Source organism: Lathyrus oleraceus, chromosome 4 (genome assembly GCF_024323335.1).
Source record: "Lathyrus oleraceus cultivar Zhongwan6 chromosome 4, CAAS_Psat_ZW6_1.0, whole genome shotgun sequence".
Taxonomy (NCBI): Eukaryota; Viridiplantae; Streptophyta; class Magnoliopsida; order Fabales; family Fabaceae; genus Lathyrus; species Lathyrus oleraceus.
In genome coordinates, this window is record NC_066582.1 from 241,705,456 (window position 1) to 241,724,636 (window position 19,181).

General features: G+C 37.6%; 1 protein-coding gene across 1 annotated transcript; it reads right to left on the reverse strand.

Moving 5' to 3' along the window:
* Nucleotides 1-356: 356 nt before the first annotated feature.
* Nucleotides 357-18,820, reverse strand: LOC127074820 (AP-4 complex subunit epsilon). The gene is made up of 10 exons (XM_051016199.1): nt 17,767-18,820; nt 16,944-17,159; nt 16,730-16,840; nt 15,531-15,728; nt 15,305-15,436; nt 15,151-15,207; nt 14,935-15,051; nt 12,988-13,065; nt 12,267-12,410; nt 357-1,904 (listed from the first exon to the last, which is right to left on the reverse strand). The coding sequence occupies exons 1-10, from the start codon at nt 18,517-18,519 to the stop codon at nt 852-854; spliced, it is 2,859 nt and encodes a 952-aa protein (XP_050872156.1). The 5' UTR covers nt 18,520-18,820; the 3' UTR covers nt 357-851.
* Between the last annotated feature and the right edge of the window lie 361 nt (nt 18,821-19,181).

Below are 19,181 nucleotides of genomic sequence, written 5' to 3' on the forward strand. Positions count from 1 at the left end.
AATATCCAAATTATCAAAAATGTATTATCACAACTCTGATTAAATTGATTGCCGTTAAGAGCGCAGATGGCATCTGCATGAAGTAGTCACTTGAAGGTAACAGAAGAATGAAACAGTAAATCATGGAGAATTTGGTTTTCAACATAGGACTAGATATGAGGGAAAGGGATTTGCTGACTTTGATTTTGGGTACCTTTAGTACCTTTGTGTCTATCTCACTATAAATTAACATTTCTCTCTAAATAATATATTAAAATTATCCAATTCTCCATAAATTGGCCTAAAGTTACAAAGGCACCACTACACTAAAGTTAGCCAATCCATTTCCAGATGAGGCATTGGTTTTCAACATAGGATAGATGAACCTACAATGATCACTAAATTTTAAGGTTTACAAATGTCATACATCAACCCAATTTTTACCGCAACATCAAGCTTTCTCATTGATAAAAAAAACATTATATGAACAGGTGGAAAAATGCACAAAAATTACAAAAATTGGAACCAAAAGCAGTTCTTTGGTATAACAACTAAGATGGCCTGGAACTTCCAAAGAAAGCATAAAATGCAATGACCTTGTACAACAGTACCCTTCCTTCAGACTGTAAACTGACCAAAACCTGGATGCAACTAGGACAGCTTCCAAAAGCTATTCTGCAGCTAGTAAAAGCCTTTACCATTTTTAGTCACCATTCCTGGATATGGAATCATCCAATTCTTGATGGCTGCAATCATCCATTCTAGATCATAATGTAAATTATTATAGCCAATTAGCTCTGGAAACTGCATGTGGTAACTCACAAGATATTCTACGCTCAACCAGTATGATTTACAATTGTCCTCTAACCAGATTAGCCAAGCAAGTCCCTGAACAAATTGGGATTCTGGCCCGTGGGAGTGACACCCATCTGCCTGACTTTTGCATCCTTCTCCAAAGAATCTTTAGCATTTGCACCCTTTACAGATTGTGATAAGGGGGACACTATTGCTTCTCCCGTAGTGCCTCTGACAGCTGCTGCATTTGACAACTCGGATAAAAGATTTAAATTATCCCCGGTCGCAGGGATATAGCCACCACCACCCCTCTGTTCACTAGAAGTAGTGCCGCTATAGAGTCCCATAATATCAGGTGCATTTGTAACAGCACCGTCACTATGACTTACTGTAGAACTAATGCTTGGGTCAAGAAGTCCTTCCAGTTGCATGAATGGGTCTACAGTGGGAGATGCAACAGTGACAGTTGGTTCACCCAAGTCAAGCAAATCTTGAGGAGGAGGTTGATTAGTTTTCTCCCCAGATTCTTTATTGGGTACACTTGCCGCACTAGCTTTTGGAACCTTGCTGCTGGTTGATGTTTTTCTCTCAGGTTTAGCAGAACCACCGAACAATGAGGCCGCAAGCTTCTGCTTTTCTGGATCAATTTCATTCTGTTGCTTTCTTGAATCGTAGCTATCACGTGCTTTTGAATTTACAGTAGTTGCAACATCCACCTTTGCCACCCCATTCACTGGATTTTGGAAAGTAGAATTTGAGGATGATGCTGGGGACGAATAAGTTGGCTTGCCCCACTTTTTCTGAACACCATCAAGCCTTAGTTTAAGCTCTGATGATCCTGTATCTGATGCTAATCCAACTGACGTGATCTGGTGAGTCTCCCTAGCATACATCGAGTCAGGTACTGGAACAAGGTCAGTTACGGATGAAAGTGAAACTGGAGTGGGAGCCTTTGGAATTTCATATGCCTCAAATCTCAGACCATGCGGTACAGACTCATGCTGGTCTTGGCTTCTGAAGTTGCCCATATTCCCCATTCCAGAGCGCTCGTTCTCTGAAATGTAGGGCATAGCACCACTTTCTATAGACTGCTGGATGTAACCATTGAGGAAAGAAAGATTATTATCCACCTGCATAAAAAAATTCAGCGTGTCAATCCTAAATTAGAAAACAAGAATGCTCATATGGTGATAAGGATTGTTTCCAAGCAGATTGTAACTTCAAGTGCAACGAGTATGTGTACATACGGTTACATAGTTAAACAGCTATTGAAGTTAAACATGCCAACAAATTAATCAAGAGATACGTAACCAACAAATTATAGATTACAACTGACAAAAGTCTGTCCAAGACACATGCATTGATTGGAATTAGAATTTTCAAAACATGTTAAGCATGACAATCTGCGATTCCAAACCCTGGGAAACTCAAAAAAACCTCCCTGCAAAACACCCTCCGAACAAAGAGTTCTTTAAAATTCAGATTGTTCAATGACTTGGATAACCCTTGCTTCAGTTATCATCTCAGCTCCCAAGTTGAACTTTAAAGTACAGAAACAAAATACTAAACTATTTAAATAAAATTGTAATAGATATAAAATTGTAATACCTTGATCACTGTTTTTAATTAAAAAAAGTCTACCTTAGCCCAAGTGTGACATTGTGTTTCATGTAAGAGACATTGCATTGGGCCATGCAAAGTTATGGTCATCCAGGACCCATTGAAATCTTTTACTGAAAGGAAGAGGAAATAAAATAAAGCAGAAGTCTATGCACCAACTATCATTGTGGAGGGATTTAGGATGTCTTATTTTCTTAGTAAGGTTTCTAAAAGAGCACAAAACTCTATGCTTTTGCTTAGTATGCCAGGAGAGGTGGAAGAGTCTTAATTTAATAACCAGCTGGAAATTGTCAACTCATATTTTGAATAACTAGTCACAAGTAAAATATGGCCAGAGGTATTAGTGGGATTGGAATTTACAATCACATTAACTTGTATTTATTGTAAATACACTATAAATACAGCTTTGTATATTCAAATTAGACACACAATTCAAATTCAAAATGGTATCACTAGTCTTACTGTCCTTGAAATCCTGTGCTTTCACTTTCTCTTTATTTTTCATTCACTGCACTTTCCAGTGCCATTTTATTTTATGTTTCCCCTCGCACAGCTGTGCTTCACCAGCTGTCATTGTTTTGGAAACACACACAATAACCACCACCAACTGGCTCGTAATCATCCGGCGATCACGACGGTCATTTTCCGAGTGCCAGCGTCCTCTGTGTGTGAGCCCCGTGAGACATCACCAATTCCACTCGTGCAGCTACCTTCAACCACCACCAGCTTCCATCTCCGGCTGTCGCAGTGCTCTTTCTTTCATATTCCACGGTATTTTTCAATTTTTTTTTGTGATTTTTCACCAACCTTTCCTCTCTCACCTCGCATAAATTATCACGTCGGACACCGGATCTGCTGTTAGTTCTTCTACATTAAGTTTCACCACTCTTCATCTTATTCCTCGCAAAAAATTGGTAGGTGATGCCACTTATGCAGGTTGGCTGCTGCCGTTGAATTTTGGTTTCAAGGACAAGGTCATGAAGACCATTTGCTCGAACAGTTCAAGTCTATAGCCACCAAGGATCAAGCCCATTGAAACCAGATTGATGCTTCTCTTTGTAGTATTCTTTGGTTCTCAATTGATGCCAAACTTCAAACTCAGCATCTCAATTGATGCCAAACTTCAAACTCAGCATCGCTCGTTTAAAATATGCTGTGATGTTTGGACAAAGGTGAAGCAGTTTAAAATATGCTATGTTTGGACAAAGGTGATGCAGACATATTCCAACAACGTCAATTGTTTATGTCAATTGTTTTATACAGGGTTGTCTCTAATCTTATCTCCACGAAGAATTAAGACACAGACACGCAAAGCTATTTAGGTAAACTTGATAGTTTGATTGTTGACTTTGATGCACTTATGCCTTTTTACTGACCACATTCAAAAACATGCTGAACATGGGAAGTTCTTTATGGTTCTAGCACTTATCGGTCTTACAGCAGACCTTGACTTAGTCCTCAACCGAATTTTGTCCAGTGCTACCATTACCTCGTATGACATTGTGAATAATTGTTGCATCCGTGAACCCTAAATCCTTTGCTCAAGGCACGAATGCAAACCACCACACCAGTATCTGTTGCTCAGACGGGTAATCATGTTGCCTTTGTTACACAATCATGTTGCTCAGACAAGTAATCATGTTGCCTTTGTTACACAATCTTCTTCCCTTGGACCTTGGATTCTCGACTCAGGCACCTCTTATCATATGTCTAGTAACAAATTGCTTTTCTCCCATCAAACGTATATGGCCACCATGGTAGGTAAAATCCCAATTTGAATCATAAACTCTCTCGATTTTGAAATCATGCTTGCCCTCAGCGATACTAACTATACGCATAATCCTATTTTGATGGAATAGCTAGAATTAAGCCGGTTTTATAGGGATTAGTTAGGCCACTCACTAGTTCTAATATGGTATCAAGAGCCTATCAATCCGGGTCATCCACCATTTATATATGCACACCAAACCCAATAGTGTTGGGCGTGAAGGGGTGTATTGGTAAAAACCCAAGTCCCACATATCAACAATTCGAGTCACCCACACAATTCATAATCCACGCACCAAGCCCAATAGTGCTATGCGTGAAGGGGTGTATTGGGAAAAACCCAAGTCTCACATTGGTTAAAGCTAAAGCCTACAAAGGATTTATATAAAATGGCACCCTTCATCTTACAAGTCAATTTTGTAAGGATGAGTTAGGCTAATCTCCAATTCTAATAGTTACGAGCTTTGTCACGTCCATGCGATTATGCTTACGAATGAATTTAAATGCACCCGAGTATTTGAAGTGTGATTTAAAGTTTTAATTATCTTGTGATCTATGCTTATGAATTTAAATTTACACAAGTATTTCAAGTGATTTAAGGTTTTCTTTATCTTACTAATGCTATTTTATATATGAATTTGTTTGCAAAAATGTGTTTTAGAACTTTGTATAATATTACTATTAATGTTACGATTCCACGATTTTTGATAATACACTTCCTGATTTTGCATAAAATCTCGATATTAACCCTTGATGGACACACTCTCTAATTCTACTTTAGCTAATGGATGACAAGCCAAATGTCTAGGCATTGGCCAAACTACCCTATACACACTTACTTTGGACTCTCCCTAGTGTTACTTTAGCTAATGGATCACAAACCAAATGTCTAGGCATCGGCCAAACTAGCCCCTACACACTTACTTTGGACTATATGCTTTACTTTGGACTCTATGCTCTATGTTCCCCATTATTTCTTTAATTTAATATCCATCAATAAACTCATCCGTTGAGCCTCTACATGGTTTCATCCGCGTTTGGAACATCCTAGCATTCAAAGTTGCATCTTATGGTTCTGAGTCTCTTAAAAGTGTCTGCCTTAGAGTGTAAGTCTTGTCAATTCGGGAAACATCCTAGGAGACAGAGTCAATAACCGAGTTGCATCTTCTTTTTCTTTAGCTCATTCTCATATATAAGGCCCATGTCATGTTGTTTCATGTTTGGGTTATCAATATTTTGTTACTTCTATTTATGATTTTTCTCTAAGTACCTGGATATTTTAAATGAAAATTGTTCAAATGTTTTTTCAATCTTTCAAACCTTTTGTTGAGAAATAATTACACAATTTGGTACCCGAATTAAAATATTTCAAAGTTTTCAAAGTGATAACGCTCACGAATATTGTCTACATCCTTTCAATCTTTTTGACTTCATAGGGTATCCTCCATTAGACTTCATGAACGCATACTCATCAACAAAATGGTGTCTCAGAAAGAAAGAACCGACACTTTGTAGAAATAGCTCATGCCATGCTCCTTTACAACTATGTACCCTCTTGATTTTGGGGAGATGCAATCCTCGCAGCTTGCTACTTAATCAATCGCATGTTCTCCCTCGTTCTTAACAACCAGCTACCACATTCCATTTTGTTTCCCCAAAACATATTTACTTGCTACTTAATCAATAGCATGTTCTCCTTCGTTCTTAATAACCAGTTACCACATTCCATTTTGTTTCCCCAAAAACACTTTCGTGTCTTTGGATGCACATGTTTTGTTCATGATCTCACTCCAAGGTCAAATGTATTTTCCTCGGCTACGTTTGTCTACTCCACATATCTTTGGTTATACATTTTCTCTAGAGACATTAGCTTCTTTGAGACTCGTCCAATCTTTTCTTCTACTCCAGACAAGTCAAAATCTGTAACTCCATCTCTACCCTTCGCACATATGAACAGAGGCCTCGTCCATCACCCAATCCCAAGGACTCATCCCCAACTTTGTTGGACTCTCCTACTCCTCTTCCTACTACACCAGAGCTGCCCATTGTCCTACATAAAGGTAACAGTTCCTTTCAAAATCCTAATCATATGCTTGTTATTTGAGTTATCGTCACTTATCTACACCACATTAAGCCTTTGTGGTTTCCTTGGATTGTGTGTATATTCCCAAAACTATAGGTAAAGCTATGTCTGATCCTGGCTAGCAACAAGCAATGGAAAAATGACAGTAGGTTGGCACTCCAATTGTACTTGGGATTTAAAACTGCAGTGGGTTGCTTAAAAGCTTGTCTTGTGAAAAAATGGGTACACAAATTTTTGGCCTTGAATACGGGAATACCTTTTCTCACGTTGCCCAGATTGCATTTGTCTACCTCTTTCTTGCCATTGTTGTTATTCATCAATGGTCTCTCCATCAATCGGACATCAAAGACGCCTCCCTACATTGATCTCACTTTGTTTGCCAGCTACGTTGATCTCTATACGGCTTGATCACTATGCTCTAGGAGTATGGCATGATAAAATGTGAAGCTAACTACTCTATCTTCTTGCATTCTTCACCAAACGCTTGCATCTTCCTGCTTGTTTATGTTGATGACATCTTCACGGGTAATGACGAGGTTGGCATTCATCGACTCAAACAACATTTGTCTTTACACTTTCAGAAAAAATATTTGAGGTTACTAAAATACTTTTTGGCAATACGGCAATAAATATGGCAATGCAACTTATGGTGGAAACACGGTAGGAATACTAAGTGTTGAAGCCTATGGGCTGGCAGCATAATATCCCCTATGCTTTAACACCATAGCATGGAAGAAATTTGACAACAGTGCTTATATATCAACATAGTGAAGAAATCATTAATTTTAAATGACGAGAACATGTGAAAATGACCTCATTTTCTTTGTATTAGAGTTATATCTTAGGATATGAAAAATCAGCACTATAGAATAATTAAGACCAGCCTTAATTTAATAGAATAAGAAAAGTTCAGCACTATAGAATAATTAAGGTCATCCTTAAATGTAGAGCTTGAATGATTCAACTCTTGAATGTTCAACTCCTCTTGTATAAATAGAGCATCATGCTCCATTCCAATCATATACATAAAAACAAACAGAATTAGTTTCTCTCTTTTCTCTTTTAGCTTTCTATCTCTTCTCTCTCATATCTCACTCTAATATGGTATCATAGAGCTTCGGTTCTATCCATGGCAGCGACTCCGGTAACTACAGCTCCGGCCACCGCAACATCTATGTCATTCCAACTCAAAATCACAGAAAAACTTGATGAGAAGAATTTCCTACTTTGGCGCCAACAAGTAGATCCTTTCGTTAACGCGAATAATCTTCAAAACTACCTTTACCTTCGTGACATACCGAATCAATATCTAACTGATGAAGATCGTGAAGCTGCTCGTGAGAATCCTGCGTATCGCACCTGGATTACGCAAGATCAGTGGCTTATGACGTGGCTTCAATCCACGCTTTCACCTTCGATTCTTTCACGTGTTCTTGGATGCGTTCATTCCTACGAGCTCTGGGAACGTATTCTTGCGCATTTTCAAAAGCTTACACGTGCGAAAGCAAGACAACTACGAGCGGAACTTAGATCTACAACACTTGAAGACAAATCTGTTGGTGATTACCTGGTTCGCATCAAAGTTCTTGTTGATGCGCTTGCTTCAGTCGGAGATCCAGTTCCAGATCAGCAGCACATTGATGTGATTCTTGAAGGTCTTCCTCAAGACTTTGCCTCTGTTATTTCAGTCATTGAAAGCAAGTTTGATTCAGTAGAACTTGAAGAAGTTGAAGCTCTTCTTCTTGCTCATGAGATGAGATTCAACAAGTATAAGAAACACTCTCAAATGGAGGTGGCTGCCACAGTGAATCTCACTCAAGCTAATTCTCAACCTGAAACTGATAACTCCAATAACAAGAACAGTGAACAAGCTGTGAATTCAACCTTTAATCCAACCTATTCAAGAGGAGGTCGTGCATCTGGCCGTGGTGGTGGACGCGGCCGTGGGAGAGGTAGGTTCAGCAACATTCAATGTCAAGTTTGCTTCAAATATGGTCACCTTGCTGCTAACTGCTATCACAGGTTCAATCAACAGTTTCAACCTAACATACCTGCTGATTTTCAAACAATGAACCTACAAAATTTCTACAATCCGTATCAACCAATTGGTGGACCTCAGTTTGCTCAGCCCATGGTTAACACTTGGTCACGCCCAAACTATCAACCAAGACTTGCTCCTCTCCCTGTTCCTCAATCACAGATCACTCCCAATGCTATGATTGCTAACACAGCTTCAGTTCCAAGCAGTGCCTGGTTCCCAGACTCAGGAGCTTCTTATCATGTTACCAATGCCTCTCAAAACATACAGCAGACCACACCTTTTGAAGGTCCTGATCAGATCTTCATTGGTAATGGTCAAGGTTTGCACATTCACTCTTCAGGATCTTCTTATTTTCCCTCTCATTCTAAACCCAACACTCCATTAGCTCTTCATAATTTACTGCTTGTTCCTTCTATTACAAAGAACCTGATAAGTGTCAGCAAATTCTGTCTTGATAATAAAGTTTTCTTTGAGTTTCATGCTGATATGTGTTATGTCAAATCTCAGGCTACCAATGAAATTCTGCTCCAAGGTCGTGTAGGAAGTGATGGCCTGTACCAATTTTCCCACCTTCAGCTTCTTAAGTCTCCTTCAACAAGTCAAGTCTCATGTCTCACCTTAGACTCTAATGCTCCTGTTTCAAGATCTGATTCCAGCACTAGTGATAAGGTTTCAGTTTCTAATCAAAATGTATCAGCTAATAACTCATATAATTCTCAACATACTTGGCATTTACGCCTTGGTCATCCAAATCCTAATACTATGAGACTTGTTTTAGCTCAATGTAATATTCCTTATTCTAATAAAGCTGAATCGGTCTTTTGTTCTGCCTGCTGTATGGGAAAGGCACATAGGTTGCACTCCCCTCAATCACAAACTCAATATCACTCTCCTCTTGAATTAATTTTCAGTGACCTATGGGGTCCTGCCCCAGTCAAATCCTCTCAAAACTTTACCTACTACATCACCTTTGTTGATGCATACACTAGATTTACTTGGATCTATTTGCTCAAAAATAAATCTGAAGCCTTAACTATCTTTAAACAATTCAAAGTCATGGCTGAATTACAATTTGGATTTCCTATTAAATCTGTCCAAACTGATTGGGGTGGTGAATTTCGCCCATTTACAAAATTTCTTTCTGATCTTGGCATTATTCATCGTCTAATTTGCCCTCACACTCATCACCAAAATGGTGTAGTGGAGAGGAAGCATAGACACATTGTTGATCTTGGTTTAACTCTCTTGAGTCATGCCTCTTTACCTCTCAAATTTTGGGATCATGCCTTTTTAACTGCTGTCTACCTAATAAATAGGTTACCAACCATGTCTCTCAATCAACATATACCATATGCTGTCCTTTTCAATCAAAATCCTGATTATAAATTCCTCAAAGTCTTTGGGTATGCTTGTTTTCCTCTCCTTCGCCCATACAACTCTCAGAAATTTGATTTTAGATCCCATGAATGCCTTTTTCTAGGGTACTCTACAGCTCACAAAGGTTACAAATGTCTCTCCCCAAGTGGTAGAATATTCATCTCTAAAGATGTTCTTTTCAATGAGTCCAAATTTCCTTACAATGATATTTTCTCTCCTAATGTTTCTCTCCCCTCATCAACCATTCCATCCTCTTCTTCATCTAAAGTAACCCTTAACACACAAGCTCTCCCTAATGTTTTTCCCGTTCCTACTGCTTCCACTACCTCACACTCCTCTTCTTCTTCTCAATTCAATTCCAGCCACACACCTACTGCCTCTGTGTCAGCCAACCCTATAACCCAAACAGCCAGCACTAATCCTACTCCTTCACCCTCTTCAAATGCCAACAATCAGCCCACTACTACCACTTCACCATCCTCCTCCTCTATTTCTACTCCTAGGGATCCTAACCTTCAACCTCTCCCCACCAATACTCATCCTATGACTACTAGAACTAAATCTGGTGTACCCTTACCTCGTCTAAATCCTTCCATTTTTCTTGTCAATTCTGAGCCTAAGAGTGTTAAAACTGCTCTCCAAGATCCTAAGTGGTTTGCTGCTATGCAAGATGAGTATGGTGCCTTGATGAGGAACAACACTTGGTCTTTGGTACCACTGCCTGCTAACAGGAAAGCAATAGGCTGCAAGTGGGTTTTTCGTGTAAAGGAAAATGCTGATGGGACAGTAAATAAGTACAAAGCTAGGCTTGTTGCTAAGGGGTTCCATCAAGTCCATGGATTTGACTTTAATGAAACTTTCTCCCCTGTTATTAAACCGGTCACAATTAGAATTATTTTGACTCTTGCTCTTACTTATAATTGGCCTCTACAGCAATTGGATATAAACAATGCCTTTTTGAATGGCATTCTTGAAGAGGAGGTCTATATGATGCAACCCCCTGGATTTACTGCCCCTAATTCATCTCTGGTTTGTCACTTGCACAAGGCCTTGTATGGCCTCAAACAGGCCCCAAGGCAATGGTTTGAAAGACTGAAAACCACTCTTTTATCCTTTGGATTTCTGAACAGCAAGTGTGATACTTCATTGTTCATCTACAAGCATCACAGAGCTGTCATTTATATGCTAGTTTATGTTGATGACATAATCATCACAGGAAACTCTCCTCCTCTCATCAAGCAAATTACTCAACAACTAAATCATGTGTTTTCTCTCAAACAACTTGGTGACTTGGATTATTTTCTGGGCCTTGAGGTGAAGAAACTGTCCAATGGTAATCTCCTTCTCACTCAATCTAAGTACCTAAGGGACTTGCTAACCAAAACTGATATGGAGAATTCCAATCCAGTTGCTACTCCTATGGCATCCACCACCAAACTCATCAAAACAGGGTCTGCTGCCTTGTCTGATGCCTCTCACTACAGGTCCATTGTAGGGGCCCTGCAGTATGCAACAATTACACGCCCAGAAATCTGCTATGCTGTTAACAAAGTATGTCAGTTCATGGCACACCCCTTGGAGTCCCATTGGCTAGCTGTCAAGCGTATTCTACGCTACCTAAAAGGCACTATCACCTCGGGTTTATTGTTCACTCCTGCCTCCACTGTTCCGTTCTCTCTGCAGGCCTACTGTGATGCTGACTGGGCTGCTGACCCAGATGATAGAAGATCCACCTCTGGGTCAGCTGTGTACTTAGGCTCTAATTTGATCTCTTGGTGGTCTAAAAAGCAAACTGTTGTTGCTCGTTCTAGTGCCGAGGCAGAATATCGCAGCTTGGCGCACACCACAGCTGAAGTTTTATGGGTTCAAACTTTGCTAGCTGAACTAAAAATTCCCTTGACAACTCCAGCCATCTATTGTGACAACCAGAGCACAGTCGCTATGGCTCATAACCCTGTTCTTCATGCGAGAACAAAGCATATGGAAATTGATCTCTTTTTTGTAAGAGAAAAGGTCCTTAATAAGTCTCTCACTGTCTGCCACATTCCTGGTGTTGACCAGACGGCTGACATCCTCACCAAGCCTCTCTCAAGTTCAAGATTTATGGAGCTCAGCAGCAAGCTCAACCTGTCTGCCTCAAGTCAGCCTTTGCAGCCACCTTGAGCTTGTGGGGGAGTATTAGAGTTATATCTTAGGATATGAAAAATCAGCACTATAGAATAATTAAGACCAGCCTTAATTTAATAGAATAAGAAAAGTTCAGCACTATAGAATAATTAAGACCAGCCTTAATTTAATAGAATAAGAAAAGTTCAGCACTATAGAATAATTAAGGTCATCCTTAAATGTAGAGCTTGAATGATTCAACTCTTGAATGTTCAACTCCTCTTGTATAAATAGAGCATCATGCTCCATTCCAATCATATACATAAAAACAAACAGAATTAGTTTCTCTCTTTTCTCTTTTAGCTTTCTATCTCTTCTCTCTCATATCTCACTCTAATACTTTGCAACATTAAAAATATGTTAAGTATTATAAATCAACATAGTGAAAACATTATTAATTTTAAGATGACATAGAAATATGTTGAAATTAACAATGACCTCAATATCTTCGCAACTGGCATCATGCGGCAATATTGCTTCAACAGCTCGTGCATCCAAACCAATAACGGCTTGCAACTCATAAGCACGTTGCTGCAAATCAGTGGAGTGGGATGCTAATAATTCCTCAACCAAAGATTGACACTGCATTTTGAAAAGAAAACGTTTCTCATCTTGGTAGTACTATACCCAATCAAATTTCAACTTACAAAAATTTACAGGAGAATCAAATGTAAGCTTAGGGGTAGTATAAGATGCAAAAATGTGCCGAAAAATGCTACTGGGCAAAGACAAGATGTGGGATGGCAACATGGTACTAGTGTAGGTGGTGATGCAAGGAAAAGTAAGTGCAACTATTGTCATAAAGTGTAAACTAAAGGCATTTGTCAATTTAAGCACCATCTAACAGACACAAAGAAGGATATTGAAGAGACTAGAGCTGTTCTGGATGAAATTCATCAACAAATGTGGGACATTGGTTTTCGATTTTGACACTATTGTGTAGAACCAGAACCATTCATGGTTTCACAACTTCGTGCTTCTATTTTCTCTCGCTTAACAGTATTATTGCAGTGCAATTCTTTTTTTATGATGATAAAGATGGGATAATATGACATTTAATAGTCAAAGGTCAAATTATGCTCAAAACTTAAACATTAACTTCCTTTGCAGAAAGCTAGCGACAGGTAGAGAATTTAATCTAAATTTTTTCAGCAAATACCTCAGATAGCATATCCACTTTCCTCCCAGCTGCTATTTCAAATGCATAAATTTTTGTCAATGCTGTTATTGCGTATGCCTTCAAAACAAACAATAAGTTAGTTCCAACAGAAAATTGTTAAGTCAGAAAGGTGGAATAGGTTGTCATATTAGAGCATAAAAGAGGGTTAGGGATAATGAGAAATCATAAAACAAGATGAACATTAGTGATTATAAGCAGAAAACATCAGCAGCATTAGCAATCATGCAATGTAGCCCAATAAAACACAATAACAAGGACTGGACTCAATTTAGAAACATCTAACACCAATTGCAATTTGTAACTATTGGGAAAAACACAAGTCCCACATAGAACTTATATAAGGTCTGATAAGAGTTTATAAAGAGAGAGACCTCTCACCTTACAAGCCGGATTTGTAAGGATGAGTTAGGCCTAATATAAAAACCTACTATGGTATCAGAGTCAAGCAATCAGACCACCCACCATTTACATCTATGCGCCAAGCCCAATAGTGACTCAAGTTTCGCATAGAATCTCACCAGTGAAATTAATGAAGCATTGAAACAACTAGAGTAACTACCTACAATATTCGATAAATAAAACTTTCATGACAGTAAGTACAAGGAAAAGCTCATTTCCAATCTTGTAGATGATGATGATTCTTCAATACACTTCCAAGACTGCGTTTACTTTTAAGGATGTTAACAACAGACATTCCAATTTATTATTCCTATCTTTGAATCTTTTTAGGATTTTTTAATGTAAGATTCTTTTATTGACTTTTTAAGTTATTGGCTCTTTTGAACACCGACTTAATTTGCAATTGTTTTCAAAATGATAAAGTTATGTCATTGATTGGGTTGTTTTCCAAATGCTTTTATCGTCAGATATTCTTCTAATTAGAACTAACAGATTACTTTCAGAAGTAATATATTACATTTCTACTAAAAGCTCTAGTCTCAATATATTTGGTAATTTGGTTATCCTAGATAGTATGCAGTTACTTCAAGACAATTTTAAGTTAGTTTCAAATGCCCAAGGAAAAGTAATTGATTAATAGCAAAAGTAATAGACTACATCAAAAATTCAGAACTACAAACCTCTTTACCCTAATTCTTCTGTGTACCAAGGGAGTTTTCCCAATTGATTTAAAGAGAAAAAAAAAAGCATTACCAGAGCTGTTATGGTTCTAAAATCACTACTTGAAAATAGCTGTTATGGTTCTAAAGTTAAGTTTGAGGACAAGTAGATCACAACTTCAAAAGGATGTGAACAAACCCAGTACAAAATCATGTATCAATTTTCTCTATCCTGACTGATATTTCAAGCATAATATCTCTTTATATTTCAAGCAAACCTTAATTGTTATTTCATTGAATCTTGTTGAACTTGATATTCATTGTTTGTTCATATATCTTCGATATACTACTTAATCAGTTTGATTATTTTCATAATAACTTGACATATTCATATTTCTTTTTGTTAAAGAATCATTTTAAAAAATGCATTTCATATGACACCACTTTGCATGTCTTTCATCAAGAAAGTTTTACATTTCTACCCTATACTTGATAAGAGGAGAAATTTATTCACAAAAATCTTGTACACGGTTCACCCTCTCCCCTCCACTAGATTTTACATTTAAATCAACAATGCTCATCCAATGCAATCAATCAGAAATGTGATAATGCTCATCCCAGGATGTATTTTTACTTTTAGTGTTAAATAATTATGTTATTTACATGGTATGTATTAACATAAACCACACTGCAGATACGTACAAGATACGATAATCCTATCAAAGTGCATTACAGTGCTTGAATATTAAGAATGTAGTCAGTAAGAGTGTCTCAATGAAATGGCATGGGGACTTTTCAGCTCTTTCCTAATCAATAAAAGGTAGGCTTTCACTTCTGTAGAACAAAATTATTTGCATTTGACAAATACCTTAACGATTTCATCATTCGAATATGCCTCTGCCATATCACATAACTTCCCAGTGATATAGGATGCGGAATGCTTGCCATCAGCTGTGCCATATTCCCCAAGAACCCAGCAGATAACCTGTAATCAGTACTAAAGATTACTCAACAGACAGATCTAATTTCTTGGAAAGTAAGAGAAGTGGGATATATTATAAAACTTAAGTGGGACAGAGAGTACTTGAAGAAACCCTGATGGAAGCTTTGGCTCTCCAATAATGCGCAAATATGACTCAACCTACATCTCCAAGAAGAGCTTCTACTTAGTAACATGCATATGACTAATTCTGTAGACACGTACCAGATAAAGAGGAGCTAGTATCAAGATAACATACAGCAGAAGATCTCAGCTGACTGTATGCCGCATCATCGTCCTCTCCAAATCCTTCCGCAATCAACCGCATTAAATTATGTGCAACCTTAATGTTCACAAGATCACCAGCATGCTCAAAAACTTTATTCATGGTCTGCATTATTAAGTACGTGATACTGTTAGCTGTAGATGAATGTTTGAAAAATATAATGCAAAGCCAAGATCATAAAAACAACCGTTCTAACTACCTGTATAAACCAATGATTACTTGGTGCAAATTGCTCAGCAAGTTCTACACATCGAGAAGCAATATAGGTTTTGTAATGATCGTCACTGATGCTGATCATGTACTCAATCATACGGTCAACAATCACTTCCACATTGGAAGACTTGGTCATTTTGTATAGCAGTTCAAAAGTTTTTCGCTTCAAAGTATCATCGGGATCCTGCACCATCCAAATTAGATTTTTATCTTGACTGCAAAGCCTGGGATGAGTTAAACTGATTGAACCATTTGTCTAAAAGCTAACATATGCATGTGATTATAAAGGCAGCTGAGATTAATTACAAGATCTCAACAAAACAAAAATGCAATTGCAAATTATCATAAAACACATAAAACAAAATCTGATTGAGTTCACAACCAGGTAATGAGTAGTAGAACCATTTAATAGCTCTATATATGATAGAATACATAAACAGATAACTTTTTTTTTAAAAAGATACAGATGATATTATAAACGTGCATGCATACAATTAATGATTAGACACAAGGGTGGGTTCACTTAATAGGTAATAATTGGCATGTTTCTTACTGTCAAACCAGGTCAAGGTACAACAAGCATTAGTTTATCATCTTCCTAGATTGGTTGCACAATTCTTCATAAATGCATCCGGAGACAGGATATTGGCAGGTTTTCAAATTCGAACAACAACGGACAAACATCAATTTATTCTCTTGCTGAATTATCTGATAAAATTATTCATATTTTATAATTTATCTGCAAGGAATGCTAATAACAGGCATTGGTCTCCATTACTAGTTACTAGTCTAAATAATAAACCTTCATATACAAAAAACAGGGAACAGTGAAAATGTTGTGCATAGGTGGAATCCTCTGAGAATATGTTAATTAATGTATCATTTTTGTCTAATATGTAACATCACATAAGTCACTAACAAGTCAGCAACACCACATTCTCTATGCATGTTCATTTGCACAACATTTTTTGTTAGGATAGTAGCTATTCATTATCCTCATTGTATATAAATAGTGATGAGCTTCTTTTACATATAACATACAATGAAAGAAAAGGATTCTTCTCATTATTAAATCAAACATAAAGGGAAAGGAAGAAACAATGATCTGAAAATCCAAAATAAAAATTGGCAATGCATAACACGTTTGTCTCAACTATTAAAGCATTTAAGTAAGAAAATCCTCACCTCTAAGCAGTCAATGACAGCAAGTTGATGTTGTTCTGCAATAAGCGGACTTAACTTTATCAGCCGGCCGAGAGCATCAATGCCCATGTACTTCAGATTATGACTATCACTCTGGCCATACAAACACAGCCGCAACACAAATGTAACATATCACAGAAAAAAAAAACATGTACAACATAAACTAGAAACAAAATCTGCTTCAACAAAAAAAAACCTTTAAAAACTTGGCAATCACATCCGCAGCAGCTTCTAACAACTTGGGATTGGGATATATGGAAGAGATGCAGCGAATGGATTCATAAAGAATAGCATTCCCTATGTTACTTGACGAATCTCCCTTCCTAATTATATCGCCGATAACAGTATACATGTGTTCGCTAGCAGGCTTGTCACCGCTCCCCAACAATGCAAGAAGTTTCAGCAACTTAATCTGCACACTCAAAAGACATCATATTTCCTTAAATCAAAAGCAATTCAAACCAAAAACATAACTTCTGTGTAATTGTTCTCCATTGGATTATATCATCATTGATTTACCTTTTGCCAAACACAATTTTTGTGAAAATATGTTTAATTTCTGCCACAAATTTGATTTTGCTTCCAAATCTTAATTTGATTTAGACTATATGTAAGAAAGGCATCTTATACATTCACTGGAAAAATTGACACTTTGCTGAGTAAAAACATCAAAACATAAATAGTTTATCTTCAAACTCAATCATAACCAAATCAATTCTCTTAAAGAAAAACATGTTTATCACCCTAATCATCTAAACACATGTTTAGTGTATGTTTGGTATCACACTGAATTTGACGAAATCACGGCGGCACTGTGATTTTGTTGAAGTTTCAAACAAAAAAAGCAATGGCACACTGTGATTCTATCAAACTCATTTTTAATTCATGCATGCACCAAGTAGTGGCTGTGTTTGGCACTCAATAACAAAATCGAATGTTCGGTCCTACATTTTGACTAATTATAGACATGCACCAAACAGAAACTAAATCAAAACTAAAATTAAGCTCAAAGGAAGCACCTGGACGAACGGAGCTGGCATCTGATGATAATCATAGCTCTTAGGCAACCGATGTTCCGCTACCTGTTTAAGAATACTAACAAAGCTAACAACAAGATCCTTAAACGGGGTAGGATCGTCGTTTATGAGATCAAACAGAGGACAAAGAGTAGCACCCATAACACCAGGGTCATTATCACACAATCGCTTCCGAAAATTCGATACAAGATGTGAAACAGAGGAAGGAGATTTACGGTGGAAGCTATGAAGTGCCATAACCGCTTTCTTTCTAACAGCTTCCTTAGAGTGAGAAAGCAGTTCAACAACGAGAGGCAAAACGGCAGGGATAGTCTCGTCGTTGATAAGTCGACAAACGGCGTTAAGTGCAGCACAAACGACAAGATAGTTATCAGACTTAAGGTCCTTCTGGATAGTGTTAACAATGAGAATGATAAGATCATGATCGTCGTTCAGGAAAAGAGTAACGGCAAGATAACCGGTGCGTTTGGAAAGCAGGTTATCATCATGAGTCATTTTAACGGCGTGAATGTAACCGAACGAAGCATCGTGACCAAGCATCTCAACGTAGAGAAGGCGTATAATGTACTCTTTCATCTTCCGTTTTGGGATATCAGGCTCAGAAATTCGTCGTTTAAGGGTTTCGATTTCGCGGATTACGATTCGATCTTCTTCTGCTTTAGATCGAGCTTCTCCGATTGATTTTATCAGGTCGAGAAATTCCTTGGATTGACCGAACCCGCCTTGGGATCCCATGGCGAGTTCGCGGCCGATTGTCTTCAATTGCTCCAGTTTGAAGGTTTTCTATGAAGGTTTTGGAGTTTTTGGATCCGGATCGGGCTCCGGGAGGTGGTTACGGTGGTGGATCTGGTGCAGAGAGAGGGGTTTGTGGTCGATGAATGCGAGTATGAAGAGTGTGAAGAAGAAAAAGTAGAAGAAGAGGGTAAACGACGACGTATCCAACGAAGAAAGAAAGAGAAGTAACTTGGTAACTCGTGTTTTGGTGTACAGTGTAACAATAACTGGTTATTGTTATTTTTCTCAGATTTCAGAAAATGATAATCGGATTAGGTGGTTAATTAGTGATTAATTTTTAAACAGAAATTGATAATGGTAATGGTAATGTAATGTAATTTTTCAGGTGTTGATGCAAGTTTTGTCAAAAATTAAATAAAAGGATGTTGATGTGAGATAATTTTAAAATAGTATTTGTAAAAAAGCTCAGAAACTATTTATTCAATTAAAATATATATATTGTAAGAAAAACACAGTTTATAAGCTAATGAAGGTACAGATTTTTTTATATAATGAAAAATATATATTTTTATTGAATGGTGAAGGTACACATCGTGATAAACGTGGTGTTTTTTTATATTGAAATTTTCATTCATGTAAGGTTCTAGAAGGTGCTAAGTTTT

Excerpts from the sequence above, each read along its gene's own strand:
- LOC127074820 (XM_051016199.1), bottom strand. The coding sequence starts at position 18,519 with ATGGGATCCCAAGGCGGGTTCGGTCAATCCAAGGAATTTCTCGACCTG. Across the intron at positions 17,160-17,766 it reads TGCCAGCTCCGTTCGTCCAG|ATTAAGTTGCTGAAACTTCT; the intron begins GTGCTTCCTTTG and ends TTGAGTGTGCAG. Across the intron at positions 15,729-16,729 it reads CTGTCATTGACTGCTTAGAG|GATCCCGATGATACTTTGAA; the intron begins GTGAGGATTTTC and ends TGGATGGTGCAG.